This window comes from Agelaius phoeniceus, chromosome 8 (genome assembly GCF_051311805.1).
Source record: "Agelaius phoeniceus isolate bAgePho1 chromosome 8, bAgePho1.hap1, whole genome shotgun sequence".
Classification (NCBI taxonomy): domain Eukaryota; kingdom Metazoa; phylum Chordata; class Aves; order Passeriformes; family Icteridae; genus Agelaius; species Agelaius phoeniceus.
The window spans coordinates 23,382,400-23,406,615 of record NC_135272.1 but is presented as its reverse complement, the minus strand read 5'-3'; the positions used below and the strand labels follow the sequence as shown (position 1 = coordinate 23,406,615).

At 37.0% G+C, this 24,216-nt stretch overlaps 1 protein-coding gene across 1 annotated transcript; it reads right to left on the bottom strand.

Annotated features, from left to right (window-relative positions):
- Nucleotides 1-1,444: 1,444 nt before the first annotated feature.
- SELENOF (selenoprotein F) lies at nucleotides 1,445-24,005 on the bottom strand. Its single transcript, XM_054638143.2, has 5 exons — nucleotides 23,856-24,005; nucleotides 22,597-22,764; nucleotides 11,771-11,834; nucleotides 4,091-4,140; nucleotides 1,445-2,438 (listed from the first exon to the last, which is right to left on the bottom strand). Exons 1-5 carry the CDS (start codon nucleotides 23,922-23,924, stop codon nucleotides 2,307-2,309), a joined length of 483 nt encoding a protein of 160 aa, XP_054494118.1. The 5' UTR covers nucleotides 23,925-24,005; the 3' UTR covers nucleotides 1,445-2,306.
- Between the last annotated feature and the right edge of the window lie 211 nt (nucleotides 24,006-24,216).

The following is a 24,216-nucleotide window of genomic DNA, read 5'->3' as shown; positions in this document are numbered from 1 at the left end:
GTGTACAACACACTTTTTTTTCTTAAAAGCACAGATATTCTCTCCTGCAAAAAGATTGCTTTTTTTCCTTCTTAAAAGATAGGAGTAGTAGATGGACAGTTCATGTTCCAAATCAGTCATGCATGCTTGCTGCTTTTATTTGTCCTTTCATTAACTCTGAAGATTTGGCACAACAAGAGCATTATATAAGATTAAATAATTCTTACATAAGTCTGAGTGAATGCCTTTCATGAAGTACTGGGTACTTATCATGGCTATAAGTAAAAATGAATCACTTCCTTTTTAAACTGGAGCTTTCAACCTTGTATTCTGTGTGGTTAATTGCCACAAACCAAAATAACCTTTTGAGCTCTATGAATTTTCACAGCTGCAGACTGGAGGAAAAAACCTCTCACCAATAAATAGAAACTTAAGAATTTCCAAAAGAAATTATTCCCCACTCTAATTGCCTCTTTTAGCACAAAGCCCAGCTCATTTATGCCAGAATGTTAAATGTTCCTAACAGGTCTGTAGAGCCAAGAACCTGAGTATCATCTAAAGGACAGAATGAGAAAAATAAAGGCAGGACAGTATGAATTCCACACTTTAGAGCAGCCAACAGGTCAGGAAGTAATTAGCTTGTGCTAAAAGCTGCAGACTGAGTAGGATCAGGGCTCAGCAGCCCAGTAACAGAATCAGGGAGAACTCTGAACATGTCCCTGTATGTAGGGAATTACAGGAATGTACCTTGTGCATGCTTTTGAACTATGGGAATATGGATCCAAGGCCAGATTAGTATGTGGAATAGGAATTAGCAAACACAGGAATGGCTAGTACTGGATATAGTCAGTGTATTAGAAGACCAGTGGATGGCAGCATACTTTTACTACCAGGTTACAGGGTTGTCATGCCACGTGTTTTGGTTGTAGCTCATCTGCTGACTAACACATCATGTGTCCCAAGAACAAATCCATGTTTGACTGTGCTAAGTCAGCACAAGCTGCAGATTTGTGCTTTTTATGTACAGATCATGTTTCTCCAAGACAGTGGTGACCACTATTGTAGCTGTCTCACACTGAGTCACCTGGAAGATAGGAACTTATTCACAAGAATAGGAGTCAACTGCACACAATCTCTATGAGTTTATAAGAATATTTTGGGAATAAAAACTCCAAATGCTATGCCTGAAGAATAACCTTAGGGCATTACTTCTGGTAGTTCAGTATGGTCTCAGTCCCAGGTTTATTGTTCTGCTACGAATCTGATGATTTCTTCTCAAAAGCTGGGAATAAAGTCTGTAAATTACTGAGAAATTTTTTGAGATATAAAATTATACATGAAGACAAAAACTGTGTATCACTTCAATTCATAGCATAACACCCATCCAACCCAAATCTGGTGAGCATGAAGTAATTACAGCAAAGACTTATTTGCTAATTAGACTTAAAAAAAAAAACAACCCACATTATTTTTGATTACCATATTTATTGACTCTAAGTGGAAAAAACCCAACAAGTCTTAGTGGATTTGACTCAATACCATACATACTGTCTATATTCCCTGTTCACATAAATTTCAACTGAGAAAAAAAAATACACATTTTAAAGGAACAGTTTCTAAATTAATTTCATAAACAAACTTCCAATAAACTTCTGAGAGTTGGAAGGAAAGCTATTTCAAGAGTTATAGCTCATGTTTTCTGAAGCAAAACACTTGATGTAAAGCACACCTGACATCTGACTTCATACACCTCAGAGGTTTTCTATGTAGTCTTCACTAAAGTGTACTTAATAAATGTTTCACCGTATCAGAGCATGAGTTCCTCCATCAGCTTTCAAACCTGTGAATTAGGTACTCACTGTAAACAAGGCTTCTACAAAAGGACAGTTCAAATACAAATAAAAAAGGGCATCAGTAGCCAAGTTTCTTTGGGAGATAGGTTGCATTTGGTTCTAACTTCCTTAAGAAAGAGCAGCAGACAAAAAGCATGGTAATAATTTCTATTATTTGAAGCTCTTCAGTTTGAAGAGCATTTGTAAAAACAGACCTGATTATAGCAAACTGAGATTTGCATAATTAACTTTGAAACAAAGCTTTCTTAATGATAAATGTATTAAGAGCTGACATAATAATGTTAAGACAAGCTATTTGTCAACTTGTCAGATATGTGTGCTGAAGCTTCCCTTCTAATTACAAGATGTAGTACAGCACAACAGATATTTTAAAACTAATACAGATGCTGGAATGTTTCTTCAATAGTAGTGCATTTCATCTGAGAAGATTACCGTGACAAAATATGAAAAGGAAAGAGGACAGAAAGCAATGATTTACAGACGTTCTAATTTTTCACTTAGAAATTCTTCCACACTGTCTGTATTCCACTTGAGGATGCTCAGTTCTTCTGCAATGTTCCCACTGTCGTCCAGCAGCTTCAGTACAGGGTCAGAACCACGCACATACTGGGGGAAAGAAGAGTCAGTTACCTTGGATGGCAAATGCATCCTCCATACTAACACTGCCCCTGCTCTCAAGTGATTTAAATCACTTCAGGCTTCTGACTTGCATTTAATGTCAGAGAGGAAAGTGGAGGAAAAAGTCAAATGAAGAGGGGTGGCGGTGGGTGTCAGAAACCTCTCTTTGTTCTCCTTGGTGCACCACAGCAGTTAATGCCTGTGCAGAGGGGCACTGCCATTGGCATGGCTTTGAAGGAGGGTATTTACTCCAACTGTTTTAAATTACCAAAGCTAGATTTTTGATAATGAATGATTTTTCTTATATGATCAACAGCCTTTTTACCATTTTAGAAATTCTGAGTCACTCTAACAGGTCGAAGTTCTATCAATTTCTAATGTAATCACATTCTTTCTTGCTGTGTTGTATGTGTGCCTACTATGGTTTGCTGGTAACGTAATTCTTCAGCGCTTCTCAAACTCACTAAGTTCCAAATTAAGTAATGCAAATAAAAGCTTTTAACAGTATCAGAAAGCTGTGACCATTTAAGTTTATGGAAAGATTTCCCCAGGAGTATTCCACTTTGCTCAGCTGAGCTAACTTAGTTGGTTTTACTTAATGAAGCTAGTGGCACCTCTATAGTATAGAGTTTTCCAAAAGTCCTGTGAAATAAACAGATTCATTTGCACATTTTTTTTCTGGTAGTACTTGATACCAATTGTAGTCTAGACTGCTTTGATGTTCAATAAATCGATAAAGTTTAAAAAAAAAGAAACAGATGTACAGAAGGAGAGAAAGCTTTTGAAAGAAACTGGAGGACACAGAGACATGAATGCGTGAGACAGACAGAGGAAATCTGTTTTACATAGAATCTGCTGCTGAGAGGACAAATCACTTATTGCAGCCATGCATAGCTATGAAGTGATTCCAGATGGTGCCATTTGGGCAACGGAGATGGCAGGCACAAGATGTGAGAATCAAGATGTGCATCTTTAAAGTACACTTGAAGTTCACACAGGATTTTAAGAGGAAGGTGAAGTCTGAGATTAGATCTTGAAACCAAAGAATTGTTGGAGCTTAAGGCAGTGTAGCTTATGCAACTTTGCATATATGCAAGTCATAAGAAACACCATTCAGTATATGCATTTTTATAAAACTGGATGTCTGAAGTATAGAGAAAAAATAGCTCAGTAGAACACAGCAAGGAAATTCTGAAAGGGAGAAGAAAAATCCAAGAATCACTGACTGTTATGGAAATGGCAGCTCGGTAAGAAAACTAGGGGAGAACAAAACAGGAGAAACTATGACAGAATTGAGTAAATCCAAGATATCTATGAAGGAAGAACAGAATATAAACATTCCTCAGATTCTTTTCCCATCTGCTATAATAATAATTTTTTCTTGGATTAAAACCAACCAAACAACAATAAAATAAACCAGAACCTCACCACCACCAAAGAATTAGTACCAAGCAGTTACTGAGCAGTAAACAAATCAACATTACTAACAGGAACTTGTAAAGATTCACACTGGCAATGCAAATATATGTCCTCTACTGAAGGATTACTTGATCAGCAAATAGGGAACAATCCACAAGACTGTCTCCACCAAACACAGTTCTTCTTAACATCACAAACAAAAAAGTTAGGCTACTACTTACCTTGATTTGCAACCCCCTGAAGAGTTTTGGCTTATCACTCCTGACGAAAGCTACAGTTTGGAGAAAAGAAAGAAAATCAGATTCTTCTCTACTTGCATAAAGTACATTTATGTCAAATTAGTATTCCTCAATTTTTTTCAGTTATGCTTTAAAAGATATTTTAGTGTTAAAATCTTACTACCTTCATAAAATTAATACTAAGCTTATTATGCCAAAGGAACACCTATTTTTGCTGGTAATCCAAAGAGGAATTCTGTCTGTTTGGCTTTTCCTTGAACACTGGTGCAACTGTGGAAGGCAGTTGATCTGCACACCCAACTGGCAGCCTTCAGCAGACTGGCCCATATGCTGCTGCTAGGCAATGTGAGGAAAAGCGTTGGAGTGATCAGAGTCTGGCTGAGGATCAGCTCTGGGAGGGAGGCTCAGTGTGACACCATCTCAGCAGCACCCTCCCCACTCTGCAGCTCTGCAGGGCCAGGCACGCAGGAAGCTGTGGGCAGAGGTGTTATTCTGGTGAACAAGATGGTCAATCTTGTCTTGCAGAGATCTCTGAGATTATGTGTTGAAAACCAGCAAGAAAGCAAAGCTAGAAAACAGGAAGAGAAGCTCGTGTTTCCTTTTCTCTTGGCACTCCTGAAGGCAGTCGGTGTCAAGGCTCCATGGGCTGTCAGGCAGCTGCAGGGAGGGAAGGCAGGTCTGAGGGGGGCTGCTGCTGCACCACCCCTCACCTGCAGCACCTGGCAGCAGCTATTAACAGCAGCACAGGCCCTGCATCCCTACAGCACAACCCAGGCCTTGCATTAATTCTGAAAAGACAATATGAAGTATTTCAGGACAAAGTGTGAGCATAATCCCCTACTTCCGAGCACTTCACCCTAATGAATGTCTGAGTTCTAGAAATACTTAAAATTTATTTAGAAAATAACAGTTCTCATTCTTCCTTTTCACATGCTAAAAGTTGGATTTAGTGTCTATATGGAAATTAAGTGGATTCAGGATGTTCCTGGAGTATGTCAGTAGCATCTCCCCAAGGATGAACCCTGTCAGTACAGACTGACTCCTACAAGGGTGCCAGCTGCATGTTAAAGCTGCTTTTTCAAGGTTAGACAACAATGAATCTCTCACAAATTGCAGTGCATCCAGCTGGTGCATGGAGATGAGTGCAACCTCAGGACTAATGTTTCATACTGCTTGACAAAGTGTAGTGCTTTCCTCAGTAATTGCACAGATATCCCCTGGCATCTTTATACCTATCTTTCCATTACTGCAGACAGTTCCCTTAACACTTTCTCAGCATGGTTATACAGTGGCACTTACTTTCTTCCTTCTTTCACCGAGCTCCCAGTACAGAGAAGAATCATATACACTGCTTGCTGCACCAACTACTACACAATATAAACAAGTTTAAAAAAATACCAATGGCCCATGGAGCTGCCGGATGTACCAGGCCCCTGAAGAAAATGAGTTCTCATTCAAATTGTCTTTATTCCTTCTACAGACTACGCACTGATGTCATTGTAAGCTGTGTATAACAACTTCAAATAGCACAAAATAACCCATACTTGCTCACATACTGCAGTTTGATTCTGATTTAAACTCAAAAATGTATTTTCAGCTTCAGTGTTTCCCATGCCCTTGTGACATGTTGCCTTGGTTGTCATCAAAAGTAACGTGCGAAGAAGCAGCATACACATTTCTTATAATTTGTTAAGTCCACAGACTGTTGAAGTGTTTCTGGAGGAATTTTTCCACATTCTTCTTCAACCTAAATCTAAAGCTGAAATCAGTCTCTAGAGCTTTATATGAAAAGAGGGCTGTAAGAAGCAGTCAGTACAGTGGGTGACTAATTGCAAAATGGTACAAGAGCATAGTAAAATGGATAGAGTTTCTGAAGCAAATCTGAACTCTGGAACTTGATTGTAATAAAAAAATTGCCTTTGGGAGGAACCTCAGGTTACAGCACTTCAAGCTTGTAACAGGTGTGAGGATTTGTTACTTGAGTGATAGATTATTTGATGAAAGCTTATTTGGACATGAGAGGCTGTTCTCTGGCTGCAGTGTTGGACTGAACAAGCTCACATAAAGTAGAAACAGCATTAGGTGGAAGAAGAAAGTATTCTATAGGCAGCATTACATTCTGCCACATTAAAAGTAGCTATTACACACTTGTATCAATGTCAAATGTCTAAATCTTCTGAAAGCTGAAGCACTACAGAATGCTTTTCCTGAAATTTTAGACAGCTGCAACAAAATTAGTTTCTGTTATGGCATATTTATTTCTAATGCTGATCATAGTGACTTTCTGCATCATTCACTTGAATTTGTAATGCAACAAAGAAAAACACTCAATGTACAAATAACTTAATTTGTATATTGTGAATTTCGGAAGCTAAAATGAGAAACTCAAATACTGACATGCGTTAAAAACACAGATTACCCCATCAAATGCTTTTTTTTTTCTTTCCACAAAATCAGTCCTTGAGTTGAATTAGCAGCCTTTGAAATGATGAGGTTAGGAAGTCAGATGCAGCTACAGTGCACATTTAGGGACATATGACTACTTGCTTATCATGGGATGTGGTGCATATGCTCCACCTTCGCATTGCTCCAACAGTGTCCCCTCTATACCCTGACATCAACATTGCTTCTTATGGTTCTATCTCTAAAGGGTACTTGCACATCATCTATACACCATTATTTAGTAGTCTGGTGTTTAATACTAAATCCTATTCAAGCTATCTCCCCATCTGCTTCTCTCTGTAGCAGCTTTAGGAATTACCCACCATAGAAAAACAACTCTTTCTCTAAGCTACCTGTGGATGAGCAGGAGAGGCCTTTTCCACCGTGACTTCTGTAAGATGAACCCTGAGCTCAGTGCCAGGACACCACGTTCTGATGGATTAAATCCTGGAGCAGGAGTCAGAGCTGTTCTCCAGACACAGAGAGCTTTGCAAAACCACTTCACCTTATGCTGCAGGAAATGATGAGCAGTACCAAAGCACTGCTGCTGAAGGCACGGCTGAGGTGCTCCTGAAGAGCAGACAGGACTGCCCCACAATCACCTACAGCTACAGGCTCAGAGAAGGATCAAGTGTGTATGAGCATTTTAAAGCCTGGCCGCCACTGAACAGTGCTTTTAAAGAACTAAAAGCAGCCTTTACCTATGAACACAACAGATTGGAGAACTCACTGCTATTGTTAGAATGTCCATTTGTTTCAATACAAAACATAGAGGTGTAATAAGAAAGTCTGTGAAAACTAGTTTGTTGGAGTTAAATCCCAGAGCCCTAAGTGGAGACTGCAGGAATCTCAGGATCACTGTGGCCAAAAGGGCAAGTCTGTGTACATGCACAGACCTGCACTGTTCTCTGAGGTGCAGCAGGACACAGCATAAGAGAACTTCCTGACCCAAAATGGACATGAAACAACTCCCCAAGCAGAACAAACATTTGTTCTGAGTTAACCTAAATAAACAGAAAGCAAGTGTAATGTTACTTCAGATAAGCTGAAGGGCAGTCTGCTTTCTTGGCCATGAATTATTAGACACAAGCTGTTTGAAAGTAAGAAATTTTACTGGAGACACAAGTTAGTGCATAATCCTGCAAAATTTTATATTAAAAAGGCACAAAGGACTTGACCATACAGACTTGACAATTCTGTACCTGAAATGAACTTGAATTAAAAAACATTTTATTGAGGCATTCCCAATTATCAAGTGTTAAATCCACGAAAAAGAAAAGAAACCAAAACAAAAGCTAGAGTAAGAGAGGGACATTTTATGAAGACAGGAAATTCCAATATTTAGTAATGCCTCCAATAGTAGAGCATTGCTAAGACAATTGGCAATGTTTGCTAGAAATATGAAGATGTAAATCACTGGGCAAGACAAAAGCATTAATGTCTTCCCTCAGACATTTGTTTTGGGGACAAATACATGCTCTGCAGTTTTGAATATGGTATGAGTCTGCTTCCAAAGTTACCACGAAAGCTGAGCAAAAAGACTGAACTACAGCACACAACAAGCACTTATTTACATGTGAATGACTATAGCTCTGTACCTTTTGGGGACCTCAGTTTGAGATAAAAAGTTAAATTTAAGAATTCATATGGCACATCAATAGCTACTAGTGGTAGTCTCTTAAGTTACAATGCAGCTGTCCATGATTTTATAAAAAGCACCACGTGCTTTCAGAAATGAATCCAAGACAGAGCTCCAATCAAACCCAAAGAAGCAGCTTCAAAAAATCCCAAAGACAGGGTACTTTGTATAAGCAGTTGGGCAAGAGACATTTCTAAATCTGAAGGGAAGTATTGTTTTAATTTGTGTGTCATCTATTTGCAAAAGATTACGATAAAGCAATGCATGTCTCCCACTACAGTATCCATATTTCTTAGCAAGAGTTTTAGTAATGCTTTTATCTGTGCAAGATTTAAGGTTAGTATAATTTTCTAACTTTCTTTTGTCAGTACTTATGAATTGCAGATTAAAATAACTAGGAAATGAGTGATCTTACTTCATACAATACAATCCCATAAGAAATTACATTTTAGTAGCTAAAAGAATTCCCTTAGCACTTGGAGAAGTTGGGTGATATAATAGTGCTGATTGACTCTGAAGTCAGAGGATTTAATGTAGCTGCACTCAGCATGAGTGCAGGGATTAAGAACCTTGTTTCTAGAACAGATTTGCTGGAGCATGTCCACTTCTTAACTCACAAGGAGAGGTGAGAATTATTTTATTGAAAAAAAGAAAAAGAATAGAGAGAAATATGTAAGGAATGTTCAATGAAAAAACCCAGTCTAATTCAGTTTTTTAAACAAACTGGAGAGAATGTGGGAGTCTAAACACTGATCTCCTCTCTCATGGTGAACAGAACACAGCTGCCACTGAAAAGTCAACTTAAAACAAATATGCAAGATTAATCACTGACCCAGCTAATTCATTATTCTGTTCCAGAGCCTCAGTTTTATGGATGTCTACCAAAAACTGTCATTGTGTTACCTGTATATTAAGATATTGCTTCATGTATGAATCTTGTCACTTAGATTTTTAATATTCTACTTTAATGGAGAGCTTTTAAATGACAAATATTTAAAAACAGTTTTATACAGAACAATTTCAAAATATATGTAATATAGGAATTAATTTTAGAGTATAGCATTTCTAATAAAGCACTTTATTTTAAGGGAAACTTATCAGTAAGAATATTTTAGTACTGAATTTAAAGGGGGCATACAGAAATGGGTTCTGTTATCAGACTTATCACAAGAAACTATCTGAAAAACCTGAGAGACATGGCCACATTCACAAATGCCAAATTTAGTTGTTTGGTGTGACACTACAAACAGTAACATCCAGTTCAAGACTGAGATAACTTGCTGAACACCAGACTTTTCCATCCTCTTGCTGAGGACTAGATTTTTGTCATCATTTCTCACTCCTTTGCTTTCCTATTATATACAAATATATTCCATATGTAATGATTCTCACATTTCAGGCACACAGGTGGACTGAGAACTGTTTATAGCTAAAGATTATATAACCAGTAATTTTGAAAGAAACTTTGACAGAGGACCTAGCAGCCCACAGCTTCTTCCAACTGTGCAACTTTTACAAACCTTTATTAATTCAACTGATTTCAATCCTTAACTATTTTAATATGTGAATCTCATAATAAAAAATCCAACTGCAACAAAAAAAAACCCAACAAAACAACACTGCTCATCCCTTAGCCAAATAAAACATAATCCAGATTTAGCCTGAGACACATCAAGTCTGTGGGACTAGTCCAAGTGACAAAACAATTTACACAGGTACTTAGAGGCCAAGACTTCACAGTTATTAATCTCAGAATACAGTAGTAACATACACTAATCCATGTAATTCTAATATATACAAAGTCCTGCAATTAACAATGCCATTTTGTGTATATTCTGGGGAGAAAAACCAAACACATCTAAACAAACTCTAACAAAACCCTCAGAGAAGCTATGGAAAAGGATTCAGATATTTGTGATGAGACACTGTCAGTGACAGGCTACACAGCTGAATGAAGCCTACAAAGACAATGCTTCCAAAGCAGCAGCATGACCTTAAGGCAACCTAACTTCCATAACAAATGTCTCAAGATGGAGACATTAAATACTGTTTCTGTTAGAAGTTAAAATAAATGAGAAAATCTGGGTATTCTGAGATTAATACAAGTGTGAAGGCAAACAACAGCTGAAAGAATATATTCTACTGCTTTTAAAAATTTCTAAGTATGCTTCTAATACATATCCCATCTTCCAAACGCTTCTAATACCCTAGCTGTAAATTTGGTTAAGATAAGTTTAGATTGAGTAGCTGCAGAAATTGGTGATGAAAACACAAAAAAGAAATTTAAGTGCACTACTCAGTCCTTAATTCTTACTGTACCAAATCAAAACTGGTTAAGATAAGTTAAGATAAGTGGTCAAAACAGAGATCCTTTTCAAAAAACAATGAACTGTATCCAGCCACTTTAAAAAGTAACCTATATGATAAACGGAATGTAAATATTTGAGGAGGTTTAGATAACCAAGAATTGAAAGGGAAAAAGAACTAGTCACAATTTTCAAGTTTTTCCTTTTGCACCATCCCAAGTCTTTGGAATATGTTTCAAAGTGTGCACACAGCAGGAATTGAGGGCCATTTCCTTCAAGGACCTACACGTGAAGATAACTGAGCACACAATGCAGGCTTGAGTCAGGCTAACAGCTTAACCTGCTCCTTCAAACCTATGGCTCAAATGAGCACTTTCATGTCACAAATGCAGAACCATGAAGCAGCTGAGCGAATGGGCAGCAACAGTAGGGAATATTTTTATGTTTGCTAAATTTGAACATTCATGGAGATAATACAGACTCCTGTGCTAACAAAGTTATCTCCTCACGTCCCTCAGTATGAAAAGTCATTTAAAGAATTCTCACTTGGACATTTTATACAGTGGAAAAGAGAAAAGAGCTTTGCTCTGGCCTTGTCATTCAACTCAGCTGTGTGGGCAGAGGTGGTAGGAAAGGATATAATGCAGTACAACTTATGTAAATTGTTACCTCTTTTAAAAACTTTTTTTTCCCCACTCTGTCAGCCAGCCTTCAAACAGGGAGGTATTAATACTTCCCACAGTAGATGGAGACTTGCTGCTTGTGCAATTTTAAATTCTAAAGCTAAATTAGTACTTATGTCCAACTATGTCCAAAATTCAGCATTAGAGAGTATGGTATTAGGGTCCTCATTTCAGGAAAAAACCCCAAAATAAACCATAGTACTGCTGTCACCTAAGCTCTTCCCTAATTTATAAGAAAAGTCCAGTTTGAAATTTCTCACAGTTTTTTTTCCTGCAGCTTCCTCCCACCAGACACTGATGGTACTGAATTTCCTTTTGCTCTACTGTATTCTATTCCTGTTATCTGTCTGTCATTATCCACTGATAAAACAATTAAATGGCAGGATCTGTGAAAATAAAATCGTTCCATAAGTGCACAATATAATTTCATCTAGCAATTACTGGAGGCCGGTTCTATGAGTTTCAGGTCAATGCAACTTTACTGATATAATATACTGAATTTATGACTACTTGTAATGCACTTAAAAGTACCTTCTGTCATTCAGCTGTGACAATATTTCATATTTGAAGGAATACTAGTGGCTTTACTTACCCTGGACTTGAGGGAACCTTCCCAATTTTCATCCACATACTTCTAGGACAGCTCCTGCATAAAGCTGTAATAATAAACAGAAGCTGTTAATGACAAAAGTAATCTAAATTACTAGTTTATTTATAGTGTGTTATCTGTTGAACTGTTTTTCTCTGAGGAGACAATATGATATTCTGTCAATGCTAATTACAAGTAAGATCCTAGACAGAATCACAGTTCCAGACCTGTCTCTGATTATGCAACAGCTGACCCATTCACTCAGGATACATGATAACTTTCATTCGTTATACTAAAAATATAAAAACAACAACAACAAAAAAGATCTTTTGAGATATACTGTTGGTGTAAGCAAAGTTTCATTTAAAAACTACAACTGGACATGTTACAACAGGAATTATGGATTAGTAATAGGAAAACTATTCCTTCCTTCCCAAAGATACTAACAAAATTTCATTAAATGAAATTTTACTTTCCATTATAAACCTAACTTGGACAGTGAAATACTTATAATAAAGATAAGGCAGTAATTTAAAATTTCCCATTTGGGCTACTGGTTGATTTTAGTTCATTGTGTTTGCAGAAGGACAGATCACATTAATGGGCCTTAGGTGAAGTAATATGTACAGGCTGGGCTAACTTTGATACTTGCACTTAGATGTCAATCCCTTCTGACTGCTATGCAAGATATTCAGATTCAGTCTCTTTAAAATATAAGTTAAATTTTATATAATATCTATAAAAACTATTCACCTTATTATCTTGCATACTGTCATATTTTTAGACTATTTTGTGATTCTTTTTGCAACATGCAAATGGTTCTATAGTTTGATGAATCTTAAATAAATTGACAACATATTTTCCAGCTACTAAAATATAACTTCATACTCCAAAGTAAGGAATTTTAATATTACATGTAGTATATATACTATAGATATATAATACTGTATACCAAATCACATCCTTCTAAGCCTTAAACCCCACTGTTATAGATTAGCAGACAGAACGAGTTTAATTTAAAAATTTTTAATTTAATTTATTACCTTTCATAGACAATTAAAACCTCTGCTTTCATGTTCTTTTAGACAGTGTTTTCATAACAAATGTGCAAGTCTGAGTATAGAAAATATAACCTTACTGAAATTACATAAATTCATGCTTCACTTAAAATATGAACTGTGAACACAAGTAATTAAAACTAACTTTCATGAACCCATCTGAAAAAGCAAACCACACACGATAAACAGAAATCTCCAAGACAATTTTATTAACATTCCATCACCGATCGCATGGAGGCATTATAGACAGCCAAAAATACATGTTCATTTCTGAATATTCAAATTCTGATTCAGGGCCAACTCAGTATTTGCTGAAATACTATCAATTAGAACATAACAAATACTCTAATCATTTGCAGGGAAATTACAACTTCTCTCTTACATGAACTAATCAATAATCATTACTTCCTTGGGAACCTGAGAAGAGAATGTTACACTGCTTTATCTGTTCGGAACAGCATCTCAGAAATTTGCCTAGCTACAGATACATTTTCAACTAAACATTGTATTTAAGATAAAAACCTAAGATTTGACTGTTAAAACCCAGAAATACTATGAAACAATACTCAAGAGATCATAAATACTAGACTTTTTATAAGCTTTTTCACCACCCAACTCAAGGTTTTAATTAAAAAAGGTAGTGATAAACAGCTCAGATAACTAGCTTGCATAATTAAAATTTCTCTGGAATTAAAACATGAAGTAATTACAAAAATGGAGGAAACACGGCACAGGGTTCATAAACTTCACTTACCTTGTCTCTTTAAAAAAAAAAATTCAACAGTTCTATGAGCAATCCTAGATTTAGATATTCCTTTGTATACTCACTAATCCACTGAACATTTATTCTGATTTCTCTGATACTGACAGGTATCTGCATTTTTCTATCAAGAAATCAGTATAAAGAAGTAGACAAAGGAATAAATAACCTTCTCTGTAGTTAATGAACTATTTTATGTAAGTCTATCACAAGCTAGGTACACTCAAATTTAGGAAAACAGTAAAATGAACATTATCGAATTCTTATTACTGCAAATTATTCATAGTCATTTTCCTTCCAAACACGAATTTTTATGGAACAAAATCACTGTAGAAATCTAAAATATGTAAGACATTTTGTAACACCTCACTACTCCCAGTTTGTAATTCCTGGCCAGTATCTTATAGAAATTTAACAAAGAAAACAGTTCAATCATTGATGTCTAAATTTTGAGCTTGTAATTCTGCCATAATTGAAACCCAAATGTTCTCAGACAAAAAGGTTTAGATTCATGCTGGGAATAACAGCTGCCTTCTCGATAGCTAGACCAGAAAAAAGAAGAATCAACTGGCTTCATTTATAACTCTAAACAAAGGTGTCTTTTGCAAAAAACCTAGGTTTATTTGCATCACTTAGCCCACCACAAAAGCCTAGTTGTTAATATCTACCATCTCATTGTGTCCAGAGCAGATGTTCTCCAAATTTCCTTGTGAAGGCAGCCACTGTGTTCAAGTATTAATAAGAATGACATGTATCATATGGAGGCACAAACTTCTCGAGTCAGTTCATTACACAATGCTTAACTCATGAGTTAGTTCATTTTAAAGTAATGCTTCACTTGTTTTAGTGCTTATGAAAGTGAATTAAGTACTAGAAGCAATGAAATGAAGACATTCTAAACTATTACCAGTGTCCATGTTAAAATCCAAAACAAGTGCTGATTCATGTCTGCATCTATAAAAAGAACTTACATTTTTATAACATTCTAGCAGCATGTTTTCTAAAGTTACTGTGACAATATTTGAACTTCTCCCTCATTTTTTTCCAAAGTATCAATCTGAGTTCAGTTTATTTCAAGTTTTTGGAAAGCATTTGAAACTCTTGTAACAGTCCATACTGATGCAATCAGGATGGCTTTTCACAAATGAAAAGAGACAAACCACATTACTGGTCATGTCTGCTTTAATTATGAAGGAGAGTGCTAATTACATCAGAATAACACCCTTCTGCATAAGGATTGTGCTAGTTAAAAATATGCATTGTAAAAATATGCAACTTCTTTAACTTATATGAAAGAAAACTTTTCACCTGCTATTAGGAAGAGAATTGAAGCAATTTCTGCAAGACACAATTCCAGCAGTGCCTCATTTCTACATTGATATGCTTTTGTTATCACAGTTACTCATCGTGAAGACTCCAGAAGAAAAGTGACATTTCTGCTACATAACCATTAATGTTTACACCCAAACAGGAATTCAGACCAAACTGAACTGCAAAAAGTGGTATTAGTCAGATTGCTCCTTGATTGTAATAAAATTCTGTTAGATCAAAGGTGACAAAAAAGTTAAATAAAATACAGCAATTTATACCTAATTTTACTTCTATGACATTTATATTTTGCGCACTGCTTTCTTCTAATTATTAATTCGAGGTGACCCTGCCTGACACAGGTTACAAAGTGTCATTCAGGCTGGATTTGTACAGCTGTTTGTAATCAGCTGACAGTACCAGTCTTAAAACATGACATGAAACAGGCTGTTAAGGCACAGCCACAAAAGGGGCCACAGCTACTTTATGGCACCTGGATTCTCTCCAGTATGTGCATACTGTCCTCTCCTAATATCTGTTTCAAAAATATAGTTAAGTTCTGAGAATAAGCAGAAAAGCAAACTTATGGCTACAGCTAAACGTCTAGAATTTTTACTTGCCTCAGGTAAAATACTATCTTCTATTAAATCTTTAGTAACAACTCTCTTTCCAATGTAAACGCTGTTTTTATGACATTCACTGCAATTCTAATTTCATATTAAGATATAAGCAGGTTTGCAGAAGACAGCTCCTCATCTCCTATTGACTTCAAAAAATTTCAGCAAAAATATGGATGTTATTATTATTAATGGCCAAAGTTCCTTAGTTTATGCAAAATGGTACTGTTGAAAAATAGGGTAAATTATCTCTTATGAAAGCATGCAACTTAATTTTTACTGTGTTCCATCCACACACACAGAAAGAAACCAGGTTAATTAATATTTGTTCTTCCTAGAAATTTACAACAAAAATAGATTTTGCTTTTGCTTTTTTTCTAAACTCTTTTAACTAGCAGTTAATTTGTGACTTTTACTAGAAAACTAGTCTTCTAAGCTAGAAACCTTCAAAAGAATATACACTGAGATACAAACTATAAAGTATTTTCTGTGGGAGAGAATGCACTTATATGGACAGCTCAAGGCTTTCAAAATTGCTTTTGTCTTTCCTTTTCCTGGAGGCAGAACATGAGTAAGAATCTGTGGGTTAACAGGGAGCAGTCAGAAAGCCTCACTGCCAGGAACATTCTGAATTACTGCTCTATAATACAGCAAGCCAAGAAAGTCATTGCTATACACACACAATCATTCTGAACTGATGTCATCAGTAAATTTAGCAACAAAGCAACTTCTACCACTGACAGCTCATTATCCTGTGAAGGGACATGCCTAACTCTAAATAAGTGTGGAAACAGAGTCTAACAGTCAAAAACCACTTATGTGAGTCAGTGCTACTCCTGTGATTAGTGATATGTATTGCAGGCAAATTGCTCTGAACAAAGCTGAGCAGAATCTAAGCTCTCATTTATTTGTGGGGAAGGAAATTCCGACGGAGTGTAAGGGTGAAAAAAAGTCACAATGATGGTGTTTAAGCACTGAGGAATTTACTAAGGAAGACTGTACAATCTGCATTCTTGGAGATCCTCAGAACTTTGAGTTCTGCTTTGAGTAGAAGACTCAAAGGAGACTTTTTATTCTGTACATACAAAATATAGTTGTGCATTACTATTCCATTCTTCAGCATAAAGGAAATGTGTCATCCACCACTACTTTTGGTGTTTAATGATACCCTCCTTGTTGGATTCTATAAACATTTCTGCTGTTTAAAATCCAGTAACCACTGAAAAGTTCCAAACCAGCTTCTGGTCCTGGCAGCCTGTTTTTATTAACTTTGTTCTCTGCAATGTTTGGTGTAAGTTCATGTGAGCAAGAGATCTGGCACAAGGGTGAGAGAGAAAATAGAGAAGCTGAGCAACCACCAACTTTAGACCTCTGGAACCGTCACTTGGCTTAGGTGGTGTGAATGCCCAGTTTGAGTGGAATAGAGAAGGGTGGCAGAAAAAGGGCCCCTATTTACTGGCTCTCACTTGGACCCAGTCAGAATGATGCAAGTGAAGGAGTACAGCCAGGAAGCTAACAGGTCAGGTTTCAATTCTGGACTATATCATCTGATTCTATCTAAGCACCTCTTACCTCTACAAGTAGAATCCCTGAACATCTCTTTTATTCTCCAGTCTGTGCTTTTGTTAAAAAATAATGCATCTTAGAGTTGCAAAGAAAACACTGAGAACAGATGTCATGAGATATTTATTTGACCTTGCACATTTCATTAATTTTGAGACTTTTACTTTTTGAAGTTTCTTCAACAAATGTAGAGTCAAATGCCAGTGCTTTATCTAGATGAAGGTCAGCCTTAATTAGCTAAAGGTACTCCATTGACCAGCACATTCAGTTGTTGATGCACATCAACAACTGAAACTCACATTTAGCAAATTCACATTTATAGTTTCCCTAACCTTTTTTTTTCACTGATAAGATCAGATAGAGCTGTTCCATGGGTAAGGCTTACCCTATTACAGACAGATAACGTATTTTATCTTAGTTTATCTGACAGAGATGAACACTTGGTGAATCTGAACCAAACAAAAGGCAGTAAATTTCTGTCTTAGGCATTGACTAGTTAGCTGCACTTCCCTTATCTAGGACTACTTCTTATCAACATTAATTTTCATTGCCAATAACATCATGTACAGAGGGAAGGGAAAGAGTGTACATGGTAAAGTTCTTGAGAAGGACATCCACTGCAGCACACTTTCAATACAAGGAATGGTTGTGGGTAATATTTTGAAGCAACAGTACTGGTAAGAGACTTTCTCAGTTAGAGAGAACAGTGTCATCTCAGATTCCCTAACCTCTCTATCAATAGAGCCCATAAAATCATTCCTGTATGAATTGTATGGGACACTTCGTTAAAAGCAAACTTTGAAAGGAGATCATATGACATATTAGTCTCAATTACAAAGTTCTGATTATTTACTTGAATATTAAACAAAATATGCTGTCATTGGATCACACTATTGTTGAAGTCACACTTGCTAGAAAACGAATGAATTTCAACTATTTTTGTGTAACATGTTAGAAACAAGGAAGTCAGTTTACAGTCAGATAAAAACAATTTGATTTTTTACAAAGTATCAAAAAGACTTCACAGAACACATCAAAAGACAGAAAAATATGTGGGTTTTGAGAAACAGCTAGAATTAAACTAAAATTCTAATTAATTTCTGTAAGTATTGATATGACTTACTTTACATCTCTGAGATGTCAATGAATTCTAAGTAGTTCTGTTTTTAACCATTGAGTTGAAAACCAGAAGCTCCAATGAGAGTAGACCTATTCATGTTAAGAGCCTCTGGCAGAACAAGAGAGCAGTCAACAGCAACTTGAGTGTAGCACTCTAATTAGTGTAACGAAAAGAAAAAAAAACGAACCTGAAAAATGAATGTAAATTGGGTCACACAGGAGTAACCAGAAGCATTAAAAGCACTTCAACTTATTCTACTTCCAGCAATTATTGTGAGTTTTATAAACTATTTTTTGAGTTTTAAAAAGTAAGTCTGAACAAGAATGTTATTATTCTTGTTCAGACTTGTCACCTTATTCTTCCTTATAATTCATGAGAGCACATTTAAGAATTCTATACATGTAAAAGGGTGGAGTTTTAAGAAAGCTTTCAATTTGTTTTGTTGTTTTTTTAATAGAAGAAGCACCTAGTCATTACACCTGGTATCATGTTTTCTAAGTCACCAAACACTTTAACAATCCCATATGACAAATACTTGACAGTAGAATTTTAAAATGTTGAAGTTCAACACATATTGGTGAGCAAAATATATTTTTCAAAGCGCCATTTAGATATATAGATAACTTTTATGGGTTGTAGGAATCTTGCACAGTGCAACTATAAAATTTAATGTATTGCAAATTTTATCACAGAGTTGATTTTTAAAATCAATTTGGATTTTGACACGCATATATTATTGAGATAAATCTAAGATTATAATATACAATTAATGGAATATGCTTATAGCTATGTCTGAAATGATAGCACAGCCTATGTGAAGCTGCAGATGGAGTGCAGCTATTTTCAGCTACTGCAAAATATGGACAATCTCTCCTGCTACTACAATTTCACGCACAGTTAGCTTCACCTCCATTTCATCCTTCTCTGTTTTACACACCAGCAGAACTCTGCATCTGACAGACTGAGGCTTAAAACTTGCAGCTGTCTAAAGCAATACTGTTTAATCTGGCTTCTGAATTAGTGTCAGACTGCATACAAAATCTTTAGAGGAGGAGAAAATAACCAAAACAATTTTCATTTTACCCACAGTCCAATTATGAAGTAATTAAAATATTTCACTGGACAGGTGTCAGCAGAAGTTCAGAGCAAGACAAATTTTGTGTAACAAGAATATCTCACAGCTATTTTCCACAATGTCAATTCACAAACTACTGGACCAATAACGAGAGCAGGATTAATAAATACGCTTCTTTCAAGGCTATGAAACAGTTCAAATCTGTAAACATCTCATTTGAGGATACTATGCAGCATGAAACATTTTTAGGCCTGAGGATATTTCACAGACCATTTGTGAAAAGCAGCAATTATGTAAAAATTCTCAGATAGATGTGCTATTACCTTTAACTTTAAATTCTCATTTAGAACTCAGGCAAAAGTCATGCAATAAACTAACTCTTGCTTTCTCTATTTCTGATATTTGCCACATGGCTGCAAAGACAGTAAAATTAAAGTCCTGAAGCATGTCCTGGAACTCCAGCAGCTGCCAAGGCTGTTTGCAGCAGGCAGCCAAGGTGCTGTGCCACCTCTGGGGAAGCAGAGGTGCCTGGAGCACGGAGTCACAGCCCCAGCAAAACCCAGAGCACCTCTGCTCTGGAGCTCAGCAACATGCCAGGCTGCCAATCACAAAGTCAAACATTTCACACTGACAGGCAGGGCTTCTGAGTAAGATGAAAAATTCTACAAGCAAGAGGGTAGGAAAAAAAAAGCCTTTAAGAACTTTCAATATTCATTCACTCTTTACTATCAAATTTTCATTAGAAGGAAGATTTCTGTGGTAACAGGAAAAAAAAAAAAACAGGGAAAAGGAAAAACTACAGCAAAAGGCAGCATTCAGTTTTCATAGTCTGCATACCTAGCATGAAAATTTTTGTTTAGCAAAAAGCTGCTAAAAATTATATTGTTAACTTTTATGTAATAGTAAAATCTCAAACTCAATTACAGACATCTGTTACAACCAGCACTATGTAAAAACACAAGTCAATTCAAAACGTGATGATTCTGAATACAGTCTGTTAAGATAATATTAACAGTCTCCAAACACTAATTTTCCACTGGCTAGTCTTCAAGAGAAATTACTGAGTATGAGTTTTAAAAAAAATGTAAAACCTCCAAACAATTGCCAAATCTGAAATATACATTTCTAAGCAGTAGTACCAGTATAAAAAATGTCCACTTTCTGAAACAGCATTCATAATAAAATTAGAAATGATGCTATAAGAAATAATAATGTTAGAACAATCCAGTATTTCCATTCATGCACACAATATGGGAAGCCTGCACTCAAACTGAGCTATGAAAATGTATGAAAATACTATCATAATCACTCCCATACTTCAAGCTTACCATATTATCTCCAAATCTCAAGTATCATTTGTGTTACATTTCTTCAGAAATATCACAGAAATAAGGAAAGATAAAGTAATAATCAAAATCTACATTGTTCACATTTACTACAAAGCCCAATCCCAAGAAAATGAAACTGGGTAAAACACAAATAGATTAAAAAAACCAATTTATAAGATACAATTTCTTGCTTCCTGTGAATATACAAGGAAATCTGGTCCACTATGAAAGAATTTGTCAAACACCCTTGAGACCCTGTCCAGCTCTGTGCTATTTACTTTACTTCATTGATCATGACTAAAATAAAAAAAAGTTTTCAGACTAATAATGTTTACAATGTGAAGTCCTGACCACAAAATGGCATTTGCTTATCCTTACACAGAAAGTGTAATTATCCACACAATGAAATCTAGGTCTGATTCAGGAAATTAAGAAGACTCTCTATTAATTTAATTTCTGTTATTTGATCCAAATTTTATTAATACAATGTTCACAGTACAAACTAACTTACATCCTTAAATATGTTATTGATAAACTGTTAAGACATTTTTCTCAGAAGTGACATTGACAGAAATGCAACATAGTTTCCCTAGCTTATGTTCCCATCAAATGACAACAGAAATTGTCCTGCTTCCTAAGTTCTTGTGCTACATGTTATGCACTGAGGGAAAACTCTGAGAATATTACCTGAGCAAATGAAAGCATCCTCTCTTTACATGAGGACACAAAGCCTCACTGCTGCTGCCAGCACAGCTGTTACTGAGCATGCTGGAGACCCTTTCTATTCTGCCACTCCCTCTTAGTACATTTCCTTAGACTTCATTCTGAAACCTCAGGTTTTTGTTTGCATATGTACAGATATGTACCTATTTTTATATATGTGTATACACATGTAAAAGAACTGGAGCTTCCCCAGAGACAAACTTTCCTTTATCAGGTTCACAGATCTAGCAAAGAAAAAGCCTTACATATCAAGTCCCAGAAGGATTGTATTGAAATATGACTTTGTTAATGCATAAAATTTACTACTTAAAGTCTGTCAATAATAGGAAGCTACTAATTAAACTGAGAATTCTCTGCCAATCTCAAACATATGCTTCTTGATACTTAATATATTGTACCTAACACTGTAATCAGTGGGTTTATTAAAAATTAAAGGCAGACTTTCTTTTTTAAATATTAGGCTGAATTTAATTGACAAGAAAAACCTGCTAGATTTGCCCATTAATTTCATTATGTCAGTTATTTCACTATCTCCTAGCCATTAAAAATAATTTCAGCACCTCTCATCCTTGAAACCTCTACTTTCTCAATGATTAATTTGTCTTCACTATATTCTAGAACACTCTTAAATTACCCCATTTTAGAAAACATGTATTCTTTTCAAGAACTCTAAAAATTCTTCATTGATAACATACCTTAAGGATCACAGATATTTATTTACTATAGATAAAGGAAAGGTTTTGCCTTGAAAAGACTGAAGCACAGCATGAGCTCTTAGAGAGATCATTCCCAAAATATCCAGCTGTTCTGCTGCAGGATGGAATTGAGCAGTCCTGCTTCTATCAGGTTTGTGCCACTCCAGGAACTGACTGGAGGCTGCAGCAGCCCTTTGTAGCCTGGGACTGATCTGAGCTATCCTGGCCATGGTGCTATGGGTCAGTGACCAAGCAGGAGCTGTCACCAAGCCCCACTCTCCTTATCCTCTTCTTCTGCCCTCTTCCAATCCCATGGATCTTCCTTTGAAAAGAAGCTGGATATAGCTCCCAACTATGGTCATGTCACAACAGGGAAGGGCTGCCAAAGAACCAAAGATTGCCCTGTTGGGACAGGGACATAATTTCACAGCAGATGGCAAGTCTGCAAATCCAGACCCTGTACATGTATATTGGGCTAGGAGTAACCACTGCATTTTCCTCTTGAGATGATAACACAGGTTCTCATGTATCATAAACATGACATGTTCAATTATTTCACAAGGGATTTGGTCCAAAACTCACCTTTCTAGTTTCCAGCTGAGCTTCTTCCTGGCAGCACTCCCTGCAGAAGGGATCCAGCTGATTCAGATTGAACTGCCCAAGAAGGTTGCAAGAACTGCACAGCAGGTTACTGGAGAAGCCCAGCTCTCTGCAAGCTTCTGATGACAACTGTGCTCCATAAACACTCACCTGAAAGTCAATACAATGTTGCACTTAGTATTAATTATTTTTTTAAAAGATGGTTTTAAATGCTGCAATGATTAGAAAGAATGAGTTAGTCTCTTGACACGGTAGCATAAAAAGCCCCAAAGGAGCATTCCAAACTCTGCTGAAGCTACATATTAATTATGGCTCACTTATTAAATCAATGATGGTAGTAATTAAAACCATTTTCTTGCGCCTTGCTATCCACCCCTTTGATGCTTTATTGTCACCTCTTCACTGTCACTGCTGCATCTGCTCCCCTTGGAGCAATGACAGGGCTACTGGCATTGTCACTTGGCTTCCAGCAGCCTCTCTCCGGACACCTTTGCCCAGCAGATCCCTAAACAATCCATGAACGTTAGGCCAATGCTCTCCTGAGGATTTTATTTTGGGTTGTGTGTGTGTGAGAAAGAACCAACCAAAACATTAACAGTGTATGAAAGCAAGTAAAGGCTCCATTACATGATAATTCCTCATTCAAGCAGTTTTGGTTACACAGCAAGCTCAAAATACCTTGAGAATAAAAGTACAGAGAGGTAAAGGAAACAATAAAGAGAAGGAAATCTCTATCCCTAATATTTTTACTCATTTTTTAGTATCGTAACTATCATACTTTCCTGAAACAATAATAATAATAATAATCATAATAAATGTCTCTGATTAGGACTGGAAAAAACCCCTAACACTCCAGAAAGCAAATTCCCATCAGACCAAGATAATTTCAGACACTTAGCAAGTGATGCGCCACATTTCATCAGCGTTTGCTCTTTCAAAGCTTTGGCTCCAAATCTACGCTACACTATTGCTTTCTTTTCACACCAAATAATTTACTGTGTTAAAAAAAGGCAGCACCAATACAAAACTATTTTAGGAAGAGGGCAGAAGTAGAGCCCAATCTCCGACATGGAAAGCAAAAGAGGCGGCCACGGCCGCAGGAGCAGTCGCCCCGCGGACGCCCGCGCCTCCCGCCCCGGGACATGTATAACGCTGCCTTCCCCGCCCTCACAACCGCTCCTGGTCTCAGGAGCTGCAGCCGCGCTCAGCCCCGAGCGCGAAGGCGCCGGATCGGCTCTCACCGCCTGCAGCCCCAGGAGCCAGCAGAGCCAGCGCCGCCCCAGCGCCCCCAGCTCGGCCACCACCGCCATCTTGGTGCCGGAGCGCCCCTGCCAGCGCCGCCGGGGGCCGCGGAAGGACCTCACTCATGGCGGGTGACCGACACACCGCCTGATGCGGGAGAGCACTGACTTGCGCCCAGCCCCCGACACGGCGAGCACAAACTGCTAACCCAGACTATCTTCTGGAATTCTAGAGCAAAGACATTTTATTCTGTTCAGAGCAGTGCTTCGCAGCGGGGCTGGAGAAACTGCCGTTCTCCAACGCTGGTCCGGCATTGCGGAAACAACCCCGAATAAAACCCTTTCCCCTTTTTCGGGAACT